General features: G+C 32.3%; 1 protein-coding gene across 1 annotated transcript in view; it reads left to right on the forward strand.

The window, feature by feature from the left end:
* LOC118188618 (uncharacterized) overlaps positions 1–18,266 on the forward strand; it is a 46,717-nt gene that overhangs the window by 18,154 nt on the left and 10,297 nt on the right. The window contains exons 2-3 of the mRNA XM_085813892.1: positions 8,326–8,503; positions 16,818–17,083. Coding sequence (XP_085670018.1) covers positions 8,326–8,503; positions 16,818–17,083 — 444 coding nt within the window. The remainder of the gene's footprint in view (positions 1–8,325; positions 8,504–16,817; positions 17,084–18,266) is intronic.

Here is an 18,266-nt window from a genome sequence, read left to right on the forward strand (position 1 = left end):
AAATATATATATAAAGAAAACTATTTGAAAAAAAATAAATAAATAAATAAATAAACGCTGCACCTTTATTTACGCAGTTCGAATAGGTAAATAGAAATTTTTAAAACAGTTATTCGAAAAAAAAAAAAGTGCAACTTAAACAATTAATATGAAATTCGAAAAAGAAAAAAATTACTTAAAAAAATAAGTTATAATTAAAAATATAATATAAAGAATATTATTTGGAAAAAAGGAACGATGGTGACTTTTTTTCCTAAGGAAACTGGGTTGCCATATATTAAGAAGTTAGCCAAGTGAAGTATTCTTGGCGCAAACTGACAAAAAAGTGCCAACATAAATTTGTGAATTTCTCCGTAAATTTCGCTCCAAATTTTACAAAATTTCATATTTAGGCGTAATTTGAGTCGTAGAATCGAAATATGTAAAAAAATTGGTATGTTATTTCAGAAAAAGTCCGATTTTGTGTCAAAATACCTATGTTAGAATAGTGCTATATATAAATCTAATATATATCCTAAGTCGCGCTTTCGAGACATGAAGAACGCAATTTGAATTTTTTCAATCGGCCCAGTAGATCGGGAGATATAGGACTGTCCCATTTTTTTTTTTGAGCAGTGTACATTATGTATTATGGGAACTGAGCATATTTCCGCACAGCACTACTGCTTTACGCACACCTTACTATGTCTTATATGTTTCCTCTGAGTGTAATATTTGCATTTATGCGCTCTACGTGTTTCCATATGTATTCTATGTGTCATGATATGTATTTTCGTGTGTGTTTCTATGTCTTTATGTTACGTAATTACGAGTGTGTTTTTATGCTTTTACGTTTAATTTTGTATATCTATGTGTTTCAGCTTATATGAGTGTTTTAGTGTTTTAATGCTATCCTTTATATTCTTTCTAAGTTACTTTGTGTTATTAACAACGTCCTATGTAAAAACTACCCGACATCTAGCCCCTGTATGGCCATGTAAACTCCTGGTGCAGCCTCACGGGGCTCCAGCGAGTTGCTTCTTCGAGATAGTGGAGGACGTGGGACATATGCCTGTTTACCTATGTTATACGTCAGGCGTCCCCGTCCTCCGTCACCTGTCACCTGCCATTAATATAAGGAAAAATTCCATTAATAGCTACGTAAAACAGGAAAATGATTTTAAAAAAAGGGTTGAAAGTTACAAATAGTAGATGTTATGTACTGGCTGCGTGCCTCATACAGAGAGGAAAAATTGACAATAACTTCTGTGGTAAAGCAGTGAAACACTTCAACCTAGCGAATAAATGGATAAAAAATGTTTTCTCAGATTTAAGTAAGTACTAATTTATGTTTAGTAATGTATTGGAGATGTAAAAATCAAGATTTAAATTATTGACTATTAATTCTGTATATATATGTAATCAAAATATTTAATTTTATTTAATTACACTCAAACATGTAAAAGTCATAATTTTATCCCCCCCTCGAAAAAAGTTGTGTTTCATATATTTACGTAAGGAGTACCGCCCAGACGGTATAGTTGTTAGAGAAGCATACTTGGCAATGCGATACTGCGGTACCGAAGGGCCCAGGACTGGATCCTGGAGATCATGGATGCTTGTAAATGTAGAGTGTCCATTCGGCATTATGGCACTCTACGTATGAGACGAGCTTAAAGTCCTCTAGAGAGGTTTGTGGTAGGAGAAGGAGAGGGTTTAAAACCTGTTAATATTATGCATTAATAGTATCGAATTTTTTCAGTTTGAAAATTTAATGCAACTTTTTCAGGAATGTTAGGCTGACTTTTCCGAGATTTTCGCATAACTCAAATTATTAGTTCTATAAATTGTGAACTAATATCTATTGTTCCAAATTACCATGAGTGAAAATAAAAACTTATCAGAAGAGTTACATAATGATATATATAGCCTGAAGTATTGAATTCATACACGTATGCATTGTACATTCTGTCCAATAATTAATAAAAGCTGAGACACGGTTCTAACTACACTGCTGTCCATTAAAATTGCAGCACAATTGCAGCACCAGGAAGAAATGATCTGACGAACGTCAAAAATCTCAAGAAAGGAAGAAGAAGTTGGGATATGCAAATTATTAGTATTTCAGCGCATTTAAGCTATGCAGGAGGGAGAAACGACATCTGAAGCACTGCATAAAAGAAAAGTTTTGTAGTGAACTTCTCATTCGGAAAATGCTTTGTAAGGTTAGAGTTTGCTCAGAATGTTTTATGCCTCAAATAAGAAGAGAAAATTCTTATCAGCAAGTTTCGAAATTAGATAGAGGGAGGATCGTTGCTTATCGAAAGTTTAGGCTATTATTCAGTGATATCGCCCGTCGCACTGGTCCACATCCAACCACTGTCATTCGAATATGAAATCACTGGATTGTTGAGGGTCATATTGAACGACATGCAAGATCTCAACTCCCTCCCATGACTAATACCAGAGAAGACAGATATATTATGAGGTCAGCCCTGCAAAACCGTACGACCACATCACGGACCATTAGTCAGGAAATGGGCATGTTTGCAGTACGCCCAGTATCAGCTCTTAAGGTGCGTCGACGTTTGCAGCAGGGTGGACTATCAGCAGGGTGACCATTACTTCGGCTTCTCTTGACATTAGAGCATAGAGATAGACGGCTACTCTGGTTCTCCAAATTAAAACGTTGGGTACAGGACTGACACAATGTCGCCTTTTCAAACGAGTCCGGGTTCTACGTGCAATATTCTGATGGCCGTATATGTGTCTGGAGTGTCCGAGGAGACCGCACGTCGCCTGCTTGCATTCGATATCGGCATAGGAGCCCTGCACCTGATGTGCTTGTTTGAGCAGCCATTGGGTACACGACACACACATCTGTAGTTCGGACCGATGGTAATTTGAACGCAGATGGGCACATTTCTGACATATTACGTCCTGTGGTTGTACCCTAAACACCACCAAACGTCATGGTACAACAAGATAATGCAAGATCACATGTTGCGCAGCGTGTTCTGACCTTCTTCGATACACAGAGTATTCGATTGCTACCCTGGCCTGCACGGTCTCCAGATCTAAGGCCCATTGAACATATCTGGTCATTGGTTGCTAAGAGACTAGCCCGCAATTTCTCTCTAGCTAATACGGTTGATGAAGTGTAGCAAAGACTTGAAGCAGCATGGAAGGAGTTGTCCATTTCTGTCATCCAAGCCGTTTGACTCCATACCTAATGTGGTAAGGGACGTTTTAGCCGTTCAACCAGGGGTAGCAGCTGTTTTTACTATTTTCGCACCGCAGTAAACCTCCAAACTGCTTACAAATTTAATCTTTCTGTCTTCATGCTATACTGTTTATGTTCAATAAATGTATTTTTTTGGTATTTGCTTTCCTTCATGGTGTTGCAATTTTAATGGCAAGCAGTGTGTATAAAACACCAATCATTTTTTGTGGCAGTTGCAACTGTTCCATTAAAATATTAAATATATCTAGACAAATGCATTTATTCAAAACTTACAACCTGATTGCAGCCAAGGATCCGATTTGGAAATAAAGACGAACTATGTTACATTCAACATTTCAAGGCGGAAAGGAAAACGTTTCTTTCATGTATCACTTTTACTTCTTTTAAGAAAGTTTTCTCATGACACAGCATTAGCAATTTATCTTTGTATACATCTAACATAAACTGAAAAGAAGAAGCAAGACACTGTGCTTTTTTTTCTATAAAGAGTTAAAAAGAAGTTTGTAATTTTTGCTCTTGCGTGACTCTAAAATTCATCTGAAAAACATTTTAATATTTAAAATTACATTTCCTTTAAAATGCATCGACACTGTACGAAACGAAACACACCAAAATAATATCAAATTATATGAATGAAACAAAAAACAAAACAAACAATTTTAAAAACAAAAAACTGAAAAAAAAGAGCAAAAATAAACAAACAAACATTTTTTAAACAAAAAACAAAAGTGTGCAAAGAAGCTTGTAATCTACTATTACTACATTAAATTCATTGTAATCATTAGACTTAATTTTAACGCAGAAAATACTAAACACAAAAAAATAAAATTAGAAATTTTTGTATTTGTTCGATTTTAGATCGTCAGAAATCTTATTTATGACCTTCATGGTATAAAATAATACTTTTTCTAAAACATTGTTATGAAATACAGTTTTAGTAAATGATAAGTTTTACGATGTATTCAGCAATGCATTTTTGTAATGGCAATTTAAATAACAGATCGTATTTTCCTTTGAATGGCAACAAGGTTAATTAATGTGGACGATGCTCTATCGAAATTGAAAACAAAAACGAGAAAAGTAAGGCCTGTATGGAATGTTTTGCACTAGTGTTCATATTCGGATTTAGATTTCATAGTTTGACTAGACTCAGATCGCTTATTCTTAAAATCAGAGTTTTATAAAATAATGATTGAGCGTTTCTTAAATTTTGTAAATTATTAAAATTTCACTCCAATTTAATAATTAAATCATTATGTAGGATGCAAGAAGTATTTACGAAATTTAGAAAGGGAGTGAAGGTTTTAGAAACTTTATGAAGAAGGGAAAAAATGCATTATTTCTAAAAATGTAAGAATTTGTTAAAAAAGTCAACTTAAAAAAAAATTAAAAATCTTGATGTTATAACCGATATAGAGCTGATTGGTTTTTTTCTAAATATATATATATACATATACAAAGTTGTCAGTTATCCTAAAGTTTTACATGCTCAGCAAACAGGAACGGCAACTTTATGACGTTCTATTGAAGGAAATGCTATTAAAAGGTTCATCAAGGTTTATCGTTCTGACCCATTTGCCACTTCTAAATGCATTTAAAGAAAGGTAAATGACGATAAATTCTTTGCAAGAATCATTTTACCTGCATCAGACGTTTGATAAAGTATCAGATTCCTACAATGTATCTTATCAATGTAATCTTAAGTACTATTTTAACTCGTAGCGATTTTGGCATTAAATCAAGCCTTGATAATTGCCCTTTTAACAGAAGAAAAAAAAGTATTTCAGGCCTACAAAAGTTCCTTCCTTGTTTAATTTTTACGCTTCGCAGCGATTTATTGAAAGTGAAAACCATAATCCTATGTCAATGTCTAATATGTCATTCTAAGGAAGAAATGAAAAGTCATTTGGACATAGCCAACTCTCTCGAGTCTTTGGTTTCGGTTCAGTTATTTTCTTCCCTTGCTTCAGAACTAATTTGGAATTCAAGGCAGTTTTCATCCCTGTATCATTATGTCTTAGCCATAGCGCTGATATTTAGGAAGTGTATTAAACGAAGAAATAAAAATTTAGCACAATTCTTCCTCTTTTACTTCTGCAATTATTTCTAAATAAAATTAACTGTCATTTTCGAATACTGTCTTTTCCACATTTGGAGAATTTTATGTGCTGAGAGATTCCTCAGAGGAGTCTAATGCAGGTTTCTCGTGTCCATAGTGAAACATGGAGATGTACTTGTAATGCTGGAGTAAATGGAAATGCGTGGGCAATATGGATCAGAACTAGCTTAAGCCGCAGTGTCGTGGAAGTGTCTAGGAGCACTAATTGTTCTTTAAGATCACACGACTGTCAGGGACTGTACTATTGAACCAAGGCTGGCTGCCCATGTGCTCATCGTAATGCAATGCATTGCATAAGGGTGACACTACACATACAGTTCACACAGTAAAACTTAGAACAAAGTGGTTTGAGGAACACAAAAGTGAGAACAAATATTTTTCGTATCCTGCAGAGTCCACTGATCTCAATACTATTGAGGCTGCCTGGAGTTAGAAAAAATTGTCCTTCTCCACCATTCTGATGCGAAATAATTATTTGTTTTCAACAGGAACGGCTAAAAACATCTTTAATAATCAACAACACATTTGTCAGTTAACTCCAACATGAAGTGCTGCAAAACTGACCCAAAAAGAAACCTGCTCAATATTAAATATAATTACATTTTAAATGAGATGCTTTAGTTTCATTATCCGGCAATTCCTTTTTTATTACCATAGATATTATGACCACTGACAACACATTTAATGAAAGTTATAAATAAAGCTAAATCTCAATAAAGCACGTAGAGGTACATTTTTCTGATTCAGAGACCATAAAAAACCTAATGTGGACACCACAAGACTTCCTAGTACGGCCTATTAAGTTTATGCACATTTTTTCTGCATTTCACTTAAACTTATTTCCCCGAATTCTATTAGAGATATATTTCTCATTCAAACAATTCAATTCTCACTTCCCGGGAAGGAAAAAATGCATAAAAACTCAAAACATCTTCATTAAAAATTGTAAAATACAGAAAAACCTAAAAGACCAGAGTTAAAAAACAATTTTAAATATAAAATTAGAACTTAAATTAATTAAAATTAACCGAAAGACTGATTTTTCGGTGCACAAAAAGTTTGGCTTCCCTCGCCAAAACAGCTCTGAAATTGGTGCAGAAACTGACTTAGTTGATTATGCTATTAAGTTTCAAATGTAAACAAATGGTGGCGTCATTAGGCTTAGTGGAACTTAAACAACTTTTAAATTGTTGAAATTTCTACAACTATTGGATGCAGATTAACTAAAGGCATAAAACCCTTAACCGGAACATAAAAACAATATAAGTCAATCACTTTTAAAGAAAAATCCGCAATTAACCAACATATTAGAATAAACAAACTTAGCTCACCGAACCGGGAACATATATGCATATATTTATATACTTTTGGTGCGGCCGATTACAACCAAAAAGAGAGGTGCACATTGACATGTTATAGCAGTCCCATATACAAAATTTCAACTTTCTGAGGCTACTCGTTTTTGAGTTATCAGAGATACATGCATACGAACGTACTAACGCACGTATGTACAGACGTCACGAAACAAAAAACATCTCCTGAATCCATTTTAAATCCATTTTACAATCCGTTTTGAGAAAAGAGTCCTTTGTTCTGTCCGTGCTTAAAAATGTAACCCAAATACATCCTTCAAATAGAATCAAGAGCGGTCAGAATGGATATTTTCGCTAAAATACGATACTCGAATTTGTTTGCGATTACAATATTTTCTGTACTTCATACAAGGAAGTAAAAAGACAGTTTGAAGTCTGAAATTTTGATTGTTATATTTGAATAAATTTCAGTCTGCTGAAATAATTAGATTTTTCCAGAGAATCTTGCATTCACATTAAATCTGTTTATTCAATTTTAACACTATCGGATACATCTAAAACTTCAGTTTTGGGAATTTGTAGCTAAGAATATGTTAAATACGATATATTATGTTATATTTGTTATATTATGTTATATTTGTTAATAATTAAGATGCAAATAATGAATCAGGAAATGATACATTTTCGATAAAGTGGCACTTACCCGCGGTTTCATTACAGATGATATGGATTGCTGATATGTTTAGTTTACTCATATTGTCGTTTTAAACCATTACTTTGAATTAGTGCAACTAAGACACTATTTGTATACCTTCAGAGCAATTGCACTTATATTTTTCATTTGGTGTCAAAAGGAAGCATTCATTTGCCTAATTTAAACGAACGTTTTTACATATGTGTTTGAAAATTTAAATGTCGTATGCTGTTTATAAATACTGTAACTGTAACTCACAGTATATTTATACTATTATACAAGAGAGTAAAGAATATCCATATAATATATTTGTAAAATCTGTGCTGTAAATATTTAAGGAAAACACTTTCAAGTTTATGTACCTTACGGCGACGTTTTTTTCAATTCATACTTTTAATGAAAGACTTTTATCCGTTTAAAATTACACAGAATCATTAATATAAAAACGAGGTAGTCTAATTATTGATATTCTTGCACTAGACATCTTTGATTACATCGAATCAAGATAAACTGCTACGTCATCACACCTTAAATACGCTTTGCCAAAGAAAGGCTAATATGAGTCGAGGATAAGGTTTAGATTTGTTTCATCTCACTGGATAATCTGGAATTTAGGACATCATATACTCTGCGAAATCTTTAATTTAAATTTTAGGGAAGACAGCATTATGGAAACTATATATTTTTTTAATTTAAAAAATGTTAAGAACTCTTCGTAAAAAGAAAAGCAAAACAGTTCTCCGTTGGCAATTATCAAGAACTTAAAGCAAAATGTGAATTTTTATTGTTCTGATATAGCGATTAGCCTTTTTTAAACTGCATATAAAGTCTGAAACCATGCAGTAAGAGACGTTTCAAAACCAAGATGGTACAGTTCAAAACTTTATAACTGCTTATGGCGTTTCTTAGGATCAACCTTTTTAAAATACTATAGAATACATATTTGTTTATTTATTTATTACTCTTCTTTCTGTAGTTTCTCTTGTTGCTGATTCTGTCTGTTTCTCTGGTTATTGCCGCTCCTCTTTATGGAGAAGATGGCGGATATACTGGCCACGCATCATACGTCCCACTGAAAAAAAGTCTTGAAAAATTTCTCAGTCGAACAGAGTCACATTCGGATGACAGTATACACACATCTGCTGGAAGCCCAGGTAAGAAATTTTATTATTTTCAAGAATTCATTCAAAGATAATTTTTTCTGATATTTGAATACAGCAAATTTATAAAATATGGTACAAAATGGAAATACTTACCCAATCCAAATTGAAAATGTCGGAAATAGTCTCAGATATTTGAAAGGGGTGGATAATCTCTTATAATAAGATATTTACTTGTAAAACAAGTGTTCAGGGGGCTCTCAACCGGTGGCACGCAAGAGAAAAATGTTGTACGCAAAGAAGCAAAGTATTTTTAACTATTAAATTCAAACCCCAACATCCTTACTGAGTTTTTTCCCCTAACACTTGTAAATTTATGAGATCTGAGCTTTGTTCAAGAGTGGTGGGGGTAGTAGTACTTTGTAGTGATGGTACTAAAGGTTTTCAGTTTTTGTTTAGATGGTACGCGTTAGTCAAAAGGTTGAGAATCGCTGATGTAGAAGCATTATACAAGACGGAAGCAATTCAAGAGAAAATACTTTCTTATCGAGATAGAAAGAAGAGCAGTCAGAAAAATCTCGAAATCTTAAAACATCAACTAAAGCCTATCATGGCAGAAAAACAAACTGCAACAAAACTTCCCACTTTTTAAATTTAATTCTGAAAAGCGAAACAGCAACTATGAAATATAGCTGGGCAAAAGCAATTAACGTATTTCCTCGCATGTGTTTCCCCTAGGTTTTTCGCTCCAGGTTCTGAAAATTTTAAAAATATTTCGGTAAATTTTCGCTTCCTCAATATCTTTACAGAACAGACTTCCCTAAATTTTAAAATCGATTCGCATACGTAGTGATTGCTTTCGTCTCACTGACAAAGAAAAAACCTCGCAAACTATTTTTCAAAGGTCACGAACCTTTTTCCTTCTAATTGAACTTTACGCTATGCTGATGCAAGAACGACTAGTCACAGAGAAACAAACATCAACTGCACTTTATGATTTCGCTCGATTAGCTGCACATTCACCTTCTCTAATTATTTTTGGATGATTTGATGTCTAAAGAGTAGGCACAGACAACAATAAGGACGGTCGAAATTCAAATTACAGGAAAATAGAAATGTAGATATCCTATTATGTATTGTAATGTTGATACTACTATGTATTCTTTTTTAATGTAGATTTTTTTAAAAATAATATTGTGATAGTTACCTATTGTTTATTTATGACTAATTTTCATTTGTTATGTTCCTATTGTATCTGCGTCCTTTGTAAATGAAATTACTCACATAATTTTCCCCTCTGAATTCGCGGATGTTAAAATTAGTAAACAAAGGTGGGGATACTCGAGGAAAGATGGCATGTATCTAAGAATCTCGAAAATGTGCACCAACTTTCTTTTTAATAGATTAGTCTCTTCGCTGAAGAAATATTAAAATCAATTTTGATATTATTTTTCTTTCGAATTTAGGATTTTGCTGAAATTTAAATTTTTATAAATTATAAAATTTCGTTCAAACTCAAAGTGTTTTCCTCAGAATGTAGAATAAGCAGAATGAAAAAATGAATTTGTGAACAATGTAACTGTTACATATTACTGGTTAATTTAAAACTTTTGAAAGATATATTTAATAATATTCTTCAATATCATATCGCGTTAACGAATCATTACATACTGCAATACCGCGTTAGCGAATCGTTATATACTACAATATCGCGTTCACGCATCATTACAAACTACAGTGTCAAACAAATGTCTGTAATTTTTAAAAGCTGAGAACGCATGCATACAACATATTTGCTATGCTGTATTTTACAACTGCCTTTTCTTTACCTATTTCTCCCTTCCCTCCAATCCCGTTTTGAGATTTCTAAGTTTTATTCTTGATATGTTTATGTCCTGAAATTTATAAACTTCGAAATTCAGTCGTTATGCTTTTCTGTACAATGATTATTTGCGTGACTGTTTTGCTTTCGCTGTTATTTTGAGTGCAATGATTTATATACGTTAATTTTGGCTTACACTCCGTTGAAGATATTCTTAAAGCTTGTTAATTACTTTATATTTCTTATTCTTAGTCAGTATTGGTCTTTCACATATTACGTTTTTAGTGACTAAAACACATACATCCGATTTCTTAAGCTAATTTCTATAACACCATAATTATCTGGTAATTTCTTTTCATATCATTTTATACCATACTATGCGTTGTATATTATGTATCAGTTTCATTAAATTTTGCATGTAACGAATAATCGTAATTTTTGTGATTTTTCCTTAATTTATGATAATTAGTGTAAATAAGACAAAGAATTTTTTAACACAGGAAGAATATCGCAAGCAAAATCGCTCTCAAAAGTCTAGAAACATTTTTTTGAGCAATATGTTGCAGAGCAAAATAATCATAGACTTTAAAGTAAATTATTAGCTCTCGACCTCCTATATTTAAGGCAAGATGGAGGGAAACACATCTAGAAGCTTCGAAAACAATCCCCCCTAGATCTTCAAAACTTCAAAAACTTATTTTATGGAACCTTCCAGACTGTCACCTAGTTAGTTAATGAGACGTTGTCAATTTTTCTGCAAATATTTTTACCAAGGCCTGGTGGAAAGAGTTTTTGTTTGTATCTCTCGTTCTACTAATCTTGTAATTCAAATGCTAATTAACCGAAAATTAAAAGCTCCACAATATAATATACAATACTTATTTTTCTAAATCAAAAAACATGAGACACGCATGGAAAGAATGCCTTAATTCCTAACAATATTTACACGATGTTTTCTTAGGCTAAACGTAGGAAAATGCTACGTAAGTGCGCATATTTGGGATTTATATTAATTTAGTATCCAAGCTACGATATAGGGAAAACTAAATAAACATGCTTTAAATATTATGTGCGTTATTAAAATGGACTAATCTGATCGTAAACGTTTTTAATTTTATTTTTTTAAAGGCTAACATTGTCGAATTTTGCTACATTCATTTACGTTGATATGAGCACATTACACATGAACAACACTTGTAAGTGGTAGGCTTGTTTAGCATCTTAATGCGTACTTACTTAACTGCATGAAAATAAAACATGAGTTTTATCACCGTAGATCTGACCTTAGAATTCCTCTTTTTGACCAATGATGAATGGACTAGTGCTCGCCATTAGAATTTCTTGAAGATTAATACGTTTTAAAAAGCATTTAATTAATTAAAATTTTCCTGTTAGTATTCTAACCTTATATAATTTTCTAAAGTATGTTAAGATAGTTAACGACGATTGAACTAGCTAGTGAAATTTACGAGGAAATACGTTTTCGAGTTAATGAAATCGCGCAGAATGTTATTTGTTTCTTTTCATCTTCTCTAACATGTAAATAGATTTTACGAAATACAGAAGGATGTTTATAAGTTATATTTATCGCTATCTGAGATAAATTTACGTAGTCTAGACAGGCGATTAATTTTCATTAACTGTGTTGAAATGGTCGAAAAGGAAAATCTAAATATAGAATTCTTTTTTAAATTTTCAAGAAAAGCGGTATGTTTTCGTTTTAGAAGCCTGAATACTAGTGCTAAAGAAGGGAAAGATTTATATTTGCGAGATCATCCCACAAATATAAATCTTTCTCTTTCTTGTTTAGGCTAAAAAAACTAAAAGAGACTTAGTATATGAGATTTCGTCTGTTGAAATAAGACATTTGTGACATAAGTACTCTCTTAGTGTCTTTTCAGGTACTGATTAAACGAGGCATATGATGCACAAAAAAAAAAAAAAAAAAAAAAGAAGCTGTTAACAGTTCGCTTAAAGTATACTATCAAAGTAGATAAGTATGCTTTAAGCGAACTGTTAACAGACCCAGAAATTAGAAATGAACGTTCAACTTCAAGTATTTCTAATATTTATTTTTATTTTTAAACTATAAGTACGTGTCGAAACTTTCCATATAGAAAATAGTGGCTTGAATATATATGTAAAGAAAGATTACATCAGTCTAAACAAGAATCACTGTGACATACGTTTACTCTGGTAGTTACCATAAAAGCATAATTTGAAATTAATTTAATTATACTGTAGGGTTTCCCTTATTTTACGTAACAAATTATTTTAAGTAATGAACCATTCATTCTCCCCTAGTATTTCCTCACCAGGATGCAAATTTAAAGTCAGGTGGAAAGAGTATTTATGCAGACGAATCTGCTGTTACGCTGAGTTTCTGATAAGCCCTTTTGGTCATTTAATAAGTATATGACCTGGTAGGTTGTTGAATCAGCCTAGTTAGCCTTAATTTAAATTGTTAGTCCAGCACTCCTCTTTATTTTTTAATTTATTATGAAAATATTCTTATATTCTACCGCAAATCGTCGGTGTTATTGTAAGTACGAAGTACGTGCATTTGTGTTAAGAGTTGGATTAATAATAAAGGGTGTACTTTTCCCTTCTTCTGTGCTAGTATTATTCACGCCTGTGCGAGAAGTCGCCAGGTTTCATTAGTAAGGTTCATTTTAGGATTGCAAAGAGGAAAAGGTCCTACAACACTGTTAATCATTGCTTTGATTAAATTATGTTTCATATGAAAACCTGAAAACTTAAAATAGAACAAGTATTAAAAAACAATTTATTTAGATTTCGATTATTTTATTAGCATCTCCATCACTTCAGCTTCTGTGTGATCATTTACCGATTTGCTGTGTAGGAATTCCCTTGGCAAAACTTAGAACTGCCCGGTTAAATACAAAGGTACGCGTAAAGTATTATACATTTCCAACTTCTACTTGTCAAAGCTAGAATTATATGGGCATTTCTCAAAGGAACAAGACTCTTAGTTTTGACTAGTCTCACAGCGTTTTGCTCGATATGAATAATATTTATTTATTTAATTTTTTTTCAATTATACCTCTCTCTCTCTCTGTATTAAAGATAAGTGTAGTAAAGACGTCAGAATGGCTAAAGTTGAAATATATACTGGCAGAGCTGGATGATAGAACGTAGACTGTATATGTCACTATCAAGAGCTCTATGGCTGAATCGCTTCAATCAATTATTATTAACTGATCGGAAACTGTTTTATTCCCCTTGTAAAATCAACTAATTTCAGTTTAATAGCAATAATTGATTCATTCGTTTTTCTCAAATTTTTTTTCCATTTTCATAAATTTACTTTTCATTAAAAAAGATAGTTTACTTGTTCTAAACATAACAAAAAAAAAAAAACTGCACAAGCATTTAAGTTCACAGTTTTTTTTTTTAAGTTCCTTATTTTCTTTTCTATTCCTAGCAGATAGTATAAGTACTGTTCCATTATATATATAAACATATATGTAATATTTTAAGGTGTATTGTAAATTATATGTTTTAGTATTTCATAATCTATATATGAGAAAGGTCATGAACAATGACGGGGCATAGGAAAACCTGCAAGCTAAGTCCTTGATGTTTCCTGATGTCTTTCTTCATATGATAAACTTTCTCTACTTTGGTAATACATTAATGCTTTTTCTTCCACCATGCTCTCTTGACCATTTTGAAGAGGAGAATAGTCTGAATATGAGATTTCGTCTGTCTTTAGTATAACAAAATACGATGGCTGCGCTAACAAACTACTGGCGACCTCAAAATTAACTTTTCTAAATTTAGTGTTCTCTCCCTAAATTCATCTGTTCTCCCAAATTGAATATAAAATTTACCAATAGCAGATTAGATATACTTATGCATCTACTTGGTATAAGTATTGCTTTGCAAAACAACTATGTCATTCCTTTTCGTAACTTCTACCCTGCAAAGAACTCTTCGCGGCTTATGCTGTTCTGTCTAGAATGCTTACGTACTTTTTAAAACCAGTGTACATAAAATTATTGTATTCAACTATGATTGGATAAATGCCTTGTCTATTAAGAGTGAGCTGATGCAAATTATCATGGAATAAAGTTGTGTTTAGAAACGGTCACGTCTGGAAGTTATTGGTTTTTGCATCTGTCTCTCCAACTACGTACCTAAAGTGTCATATATATATATATATATATATCCAAGAGAGCATCCCTTCCTCCAAATATATATATATATATTTGGAGGAAGGGATGCATGTGTCACTATAGATCAGAGATTCCCATCCAGGGAGGAGGGATTTCATAGCCCCCAGGTTGATAAAAAATGACAATTGTGACAGGAAAGAAAGTTTCTGCTTGTTTCCGTGTCAACAAAAATTTATATTATATCCCAGCGAATCAGTTTTTGATAAGGAAATTCGTTTAAGTAAGGGGTTCTCAACCCTGTGGAAATTCCCACTGGAGGGTAAATTTATAGTTTTAAGGAAGAATAGGGTCAGCTTTATATTTGTTGTTAAGTATTTAGTTTTAGTTTGTGAATTACAAAAGCAAAAACAAGAACAAAAAAAATTTAAATTTTTTTTTTTTTTTTATTTTTAGCATTTATCAGTATTTTCTATACTTTTTTTGTTTAATTAAAACACGTGAAAAAGTAATCTAAATCTAAATATGTATGTATTTTTCGAGTTTGGGGAAGAAGAGAGGGAATTATCTTCTAACGATGGTAAAAGGAGTGTATGGAACAAAACAGGTTGAGAGTCGCAGGTACGGACCGACAGACAGACAAACATATACAGTAATTAAGAAAATAAAAAGGGTACAGAAATCTCCTGCCAAGAGAGCTATCATCACACTTTAAACATAAACTGAAGTGATTGCTTTCTGTTAGATCATTTGTTATTACTCACATTTTTTGAGTTTTGTCTTTTAGGTGAACTGCAAAGATGAATGGCAAAAACAGTAATTTTAAGATGCAGGATAGCAACAAAAAGGGAAGTGCTAACCTGCACAAGACATAGAGAAACGTTTCTTCATATATGACAGTATTCAAAGACGAAAGAATGATAAGTGTGGAAAACAGGAGTGCCTTATAACCAGATGTAGAAACGTTTAGTGCGCTTCCGCTGCGAAATGATTAACAGCTATCGTATAATTAATATGTAACATAGATTATTTTCATAACTGTTACATATAACAGTGTACGTAATTGTAACGTAACATGTATTCCTAACAGTGAAAAAGAAAATAAGATTATTCCCTAACAGTGAAAATGAAAGTAAAATTATTTATCTAAGAATGTTCAAGCCAAAATACTTCATTAGCCAATATTAGCGATATTATATCTTTATATTCAAAACTTCACCAGTTCTTATGAATCGATTTTAGAAATGCATTTCTCTGTCTGTGTTAATGTTTATCTTCACATTATGAGTATGTATTTTTATAATTTATGACATGGTGTAATTCTGCAAAGTTTTATGTATAAAAGCATTAAATAGTATTATGCTACCTCTAAATTTTTATTATATATATGCAGTTGAGTGTTATCTCTTGAAGTTGTAGGGTTTATATTTATTTTAACTAACATTTATTTTAAGCTATCTTTCCTGTCAAGCCTTTACTTTCCCCTAGAATTGCCAATGCCAGAGTATGTAAATCGTAGTAGAACGCGCAAAGTAGTCAAAATTGTCAGCGGAAGTATTCTGAGTTAAATAGAAGGGAAACGAGTTCGAAAGTGTGCTTTCTTGCTTCACGAGCGTGGAGGTGGCTAGTTAGGAATTGAAGAACCATGCGTTTCGGCCTGTGTGCTTGCCTCAGTAGATAGTTAAATCTTTCAACGTAATATTCAGAAGTTTGCTGAATCTCAGCTGTATCTTAGAACGCGGTTAAGTTAGTTACGATTATAGAGCCTCGTAGGTAGTGACCTCGTTATTTATTCATCCTGTCATTTATTTTTAGTTGTATTTTTCTATTTTGTTACACCGCCGGGTCGGCGTAGTTTGTGAGCGTCAAGTGAACGCATCTGTGATTTCTAAAGTGGAATAAAAAGGAATTTAAACCCTTCTTACGAGTTTGTGTAATTTACAGTTCATAGCAGTCACTACTACTGTTCCTGACAAGTTGGAGCCACGCAACATTATAAAGTAAAAGGTGGATTTATATATTAGCGAAAATCAGACTAGTGGCTGCAGTTTGTTCCTGAAATAGCCCTAGGCTTATATTCTTTGTAATAAAAAATATTATCGTAAAGTTTGAAATCAAGATATATAATTAATAAAGATGTATAGGTATATTTTATTAATTATGTAATGGGAAATTTTATTTTTTATTATTATAATATCTATATAATAATAAACATAAAAATTTCAATTTTATGATAATTAATTATTTCTTTATTACATTACATTAATTACATAAAATTATATGCAATTCCAAGTATCTAATTTCGTTATCTTATTTATATAATTCCAAATATCTTATTTTGTTAAAGAGATGCATGTCAATTAATTTGTTTTCTAATAGATTTTTGATTTGTTCTTTTCCGCTTTTGCAGAGTTGACAAAAAGGCCCTCCAAACAAATCGCCCCATTGCTGCACGAAGACAAAGTAGTCCCGAAAGTTTATGACGTAGCACAATATGCTCCTACTTATCAACATGGATACGGTAACAACAAAATAACCGCGGAAGTACCTTCAGCACCGTACGCTAAAGCTACTCTTTACGGCCCTAGTAGTGGAGGACACAAAATTGCTGACGCTTACCAAAATCAGTACATCGATTCACCTTCAGATAAGGAACATGACTATAAGGAAGATTATGTAAGTTTCTTCTGTGAATAATAATATTATTTGTTGACCCTCGTATTTAGGAGTAGTATCCAAAACAAAATTAAAATTAATGAATTTCTTTATATCTATATATTTATATTAATTTTCATATACGCTATAAATACAAAAGACTCTGTATGATAAGCGCCTGTGCTTATGTGTCCATACTGTCAGTGTGATTAGCTTTTGAATTTAATAGTTCATCTATGAGCGAGCTGCTAAGCGAAGTATTTAATCCAGAATGACAGAGAAATATATGTAGAGTTTTAAGCAATCTTACGATCTTTATTAACCTTTAACATAAACCTTTGTGAACCATTTTTTTTTTCATGAACTAAGTACACTATCATTCTCTCTTTATTCCTTTTGTTACAATACCTCAAAACACCAGGAGATTCTGATTATATCTATAAAAAATCTAATGTGGACACTACATGTCTTCCTTGTGTGGCCTGTTAAATTATACACATTTTATGCTGCATTTCCTTTAAGCTTGTTTTCTCGAATTTGATTAGAGATATATTTTTCATTCAATTAATTCAGCTCTCACTTCGCGGTAAGGCAAAAATACATAAAAATTCAAAACATCTTCATCAAAAACTGTATAATACAAGAAAGCCTAAAATACCAAATACGGTTAAAAACAGTTAAAAAAATTTTTTACGATTAAAATTAGAGCTTTTGCGCAAAAACAAGCAATTTGGCTAGCGGACAGGTTTAGTACCACTTAAACAACTTTAAAATTGTTGCTAATTTCACAACTAACTACATGCAGATTAACTAAACGCATAAAATCCTTAACCGGAAATTAAGATCAATATAATTCAATCATTTTTAAAACGAAAAATTCACTAGTTACCAATATATACAAATAAAAAGAGCGAGCTCTCCGAGCCGGGTAACAAAATAAATATGTATATGTATAAATATATATATATATATATTGGTGTAGCCGACTGCAACAGAAGAAAGGAGGCTAACATGTCCCATGCACGAAATTTCAACCATCTGAGGCTACTCGTTCTGGGGTTATGCGAACGTACAGTATGTATTACGTATGTATGCGAGATACATACATACGTAATACATACTGTACGTACGTAGAGACGTCATGAAAAAAATCTCTTCTAAATACATTTTAACTCCATTTTACAATCCGTTTGGAGGAAAAGAA

Source organism: Stegodyphus dumicola, chromosome 3, assembly GCF_044657685.1.
Source record: "Stegodyphus dumicola isolate Sdum_Otavi_A_Nest chromosome 3, ASM4465768v1".
Classification (NCBI taxonomy): Eukaryota; Metazoa; Arthropoda; class Arachnida; order Araneae; family Eresidae; genus Stegodyphus; species Stegodyphus dumicola.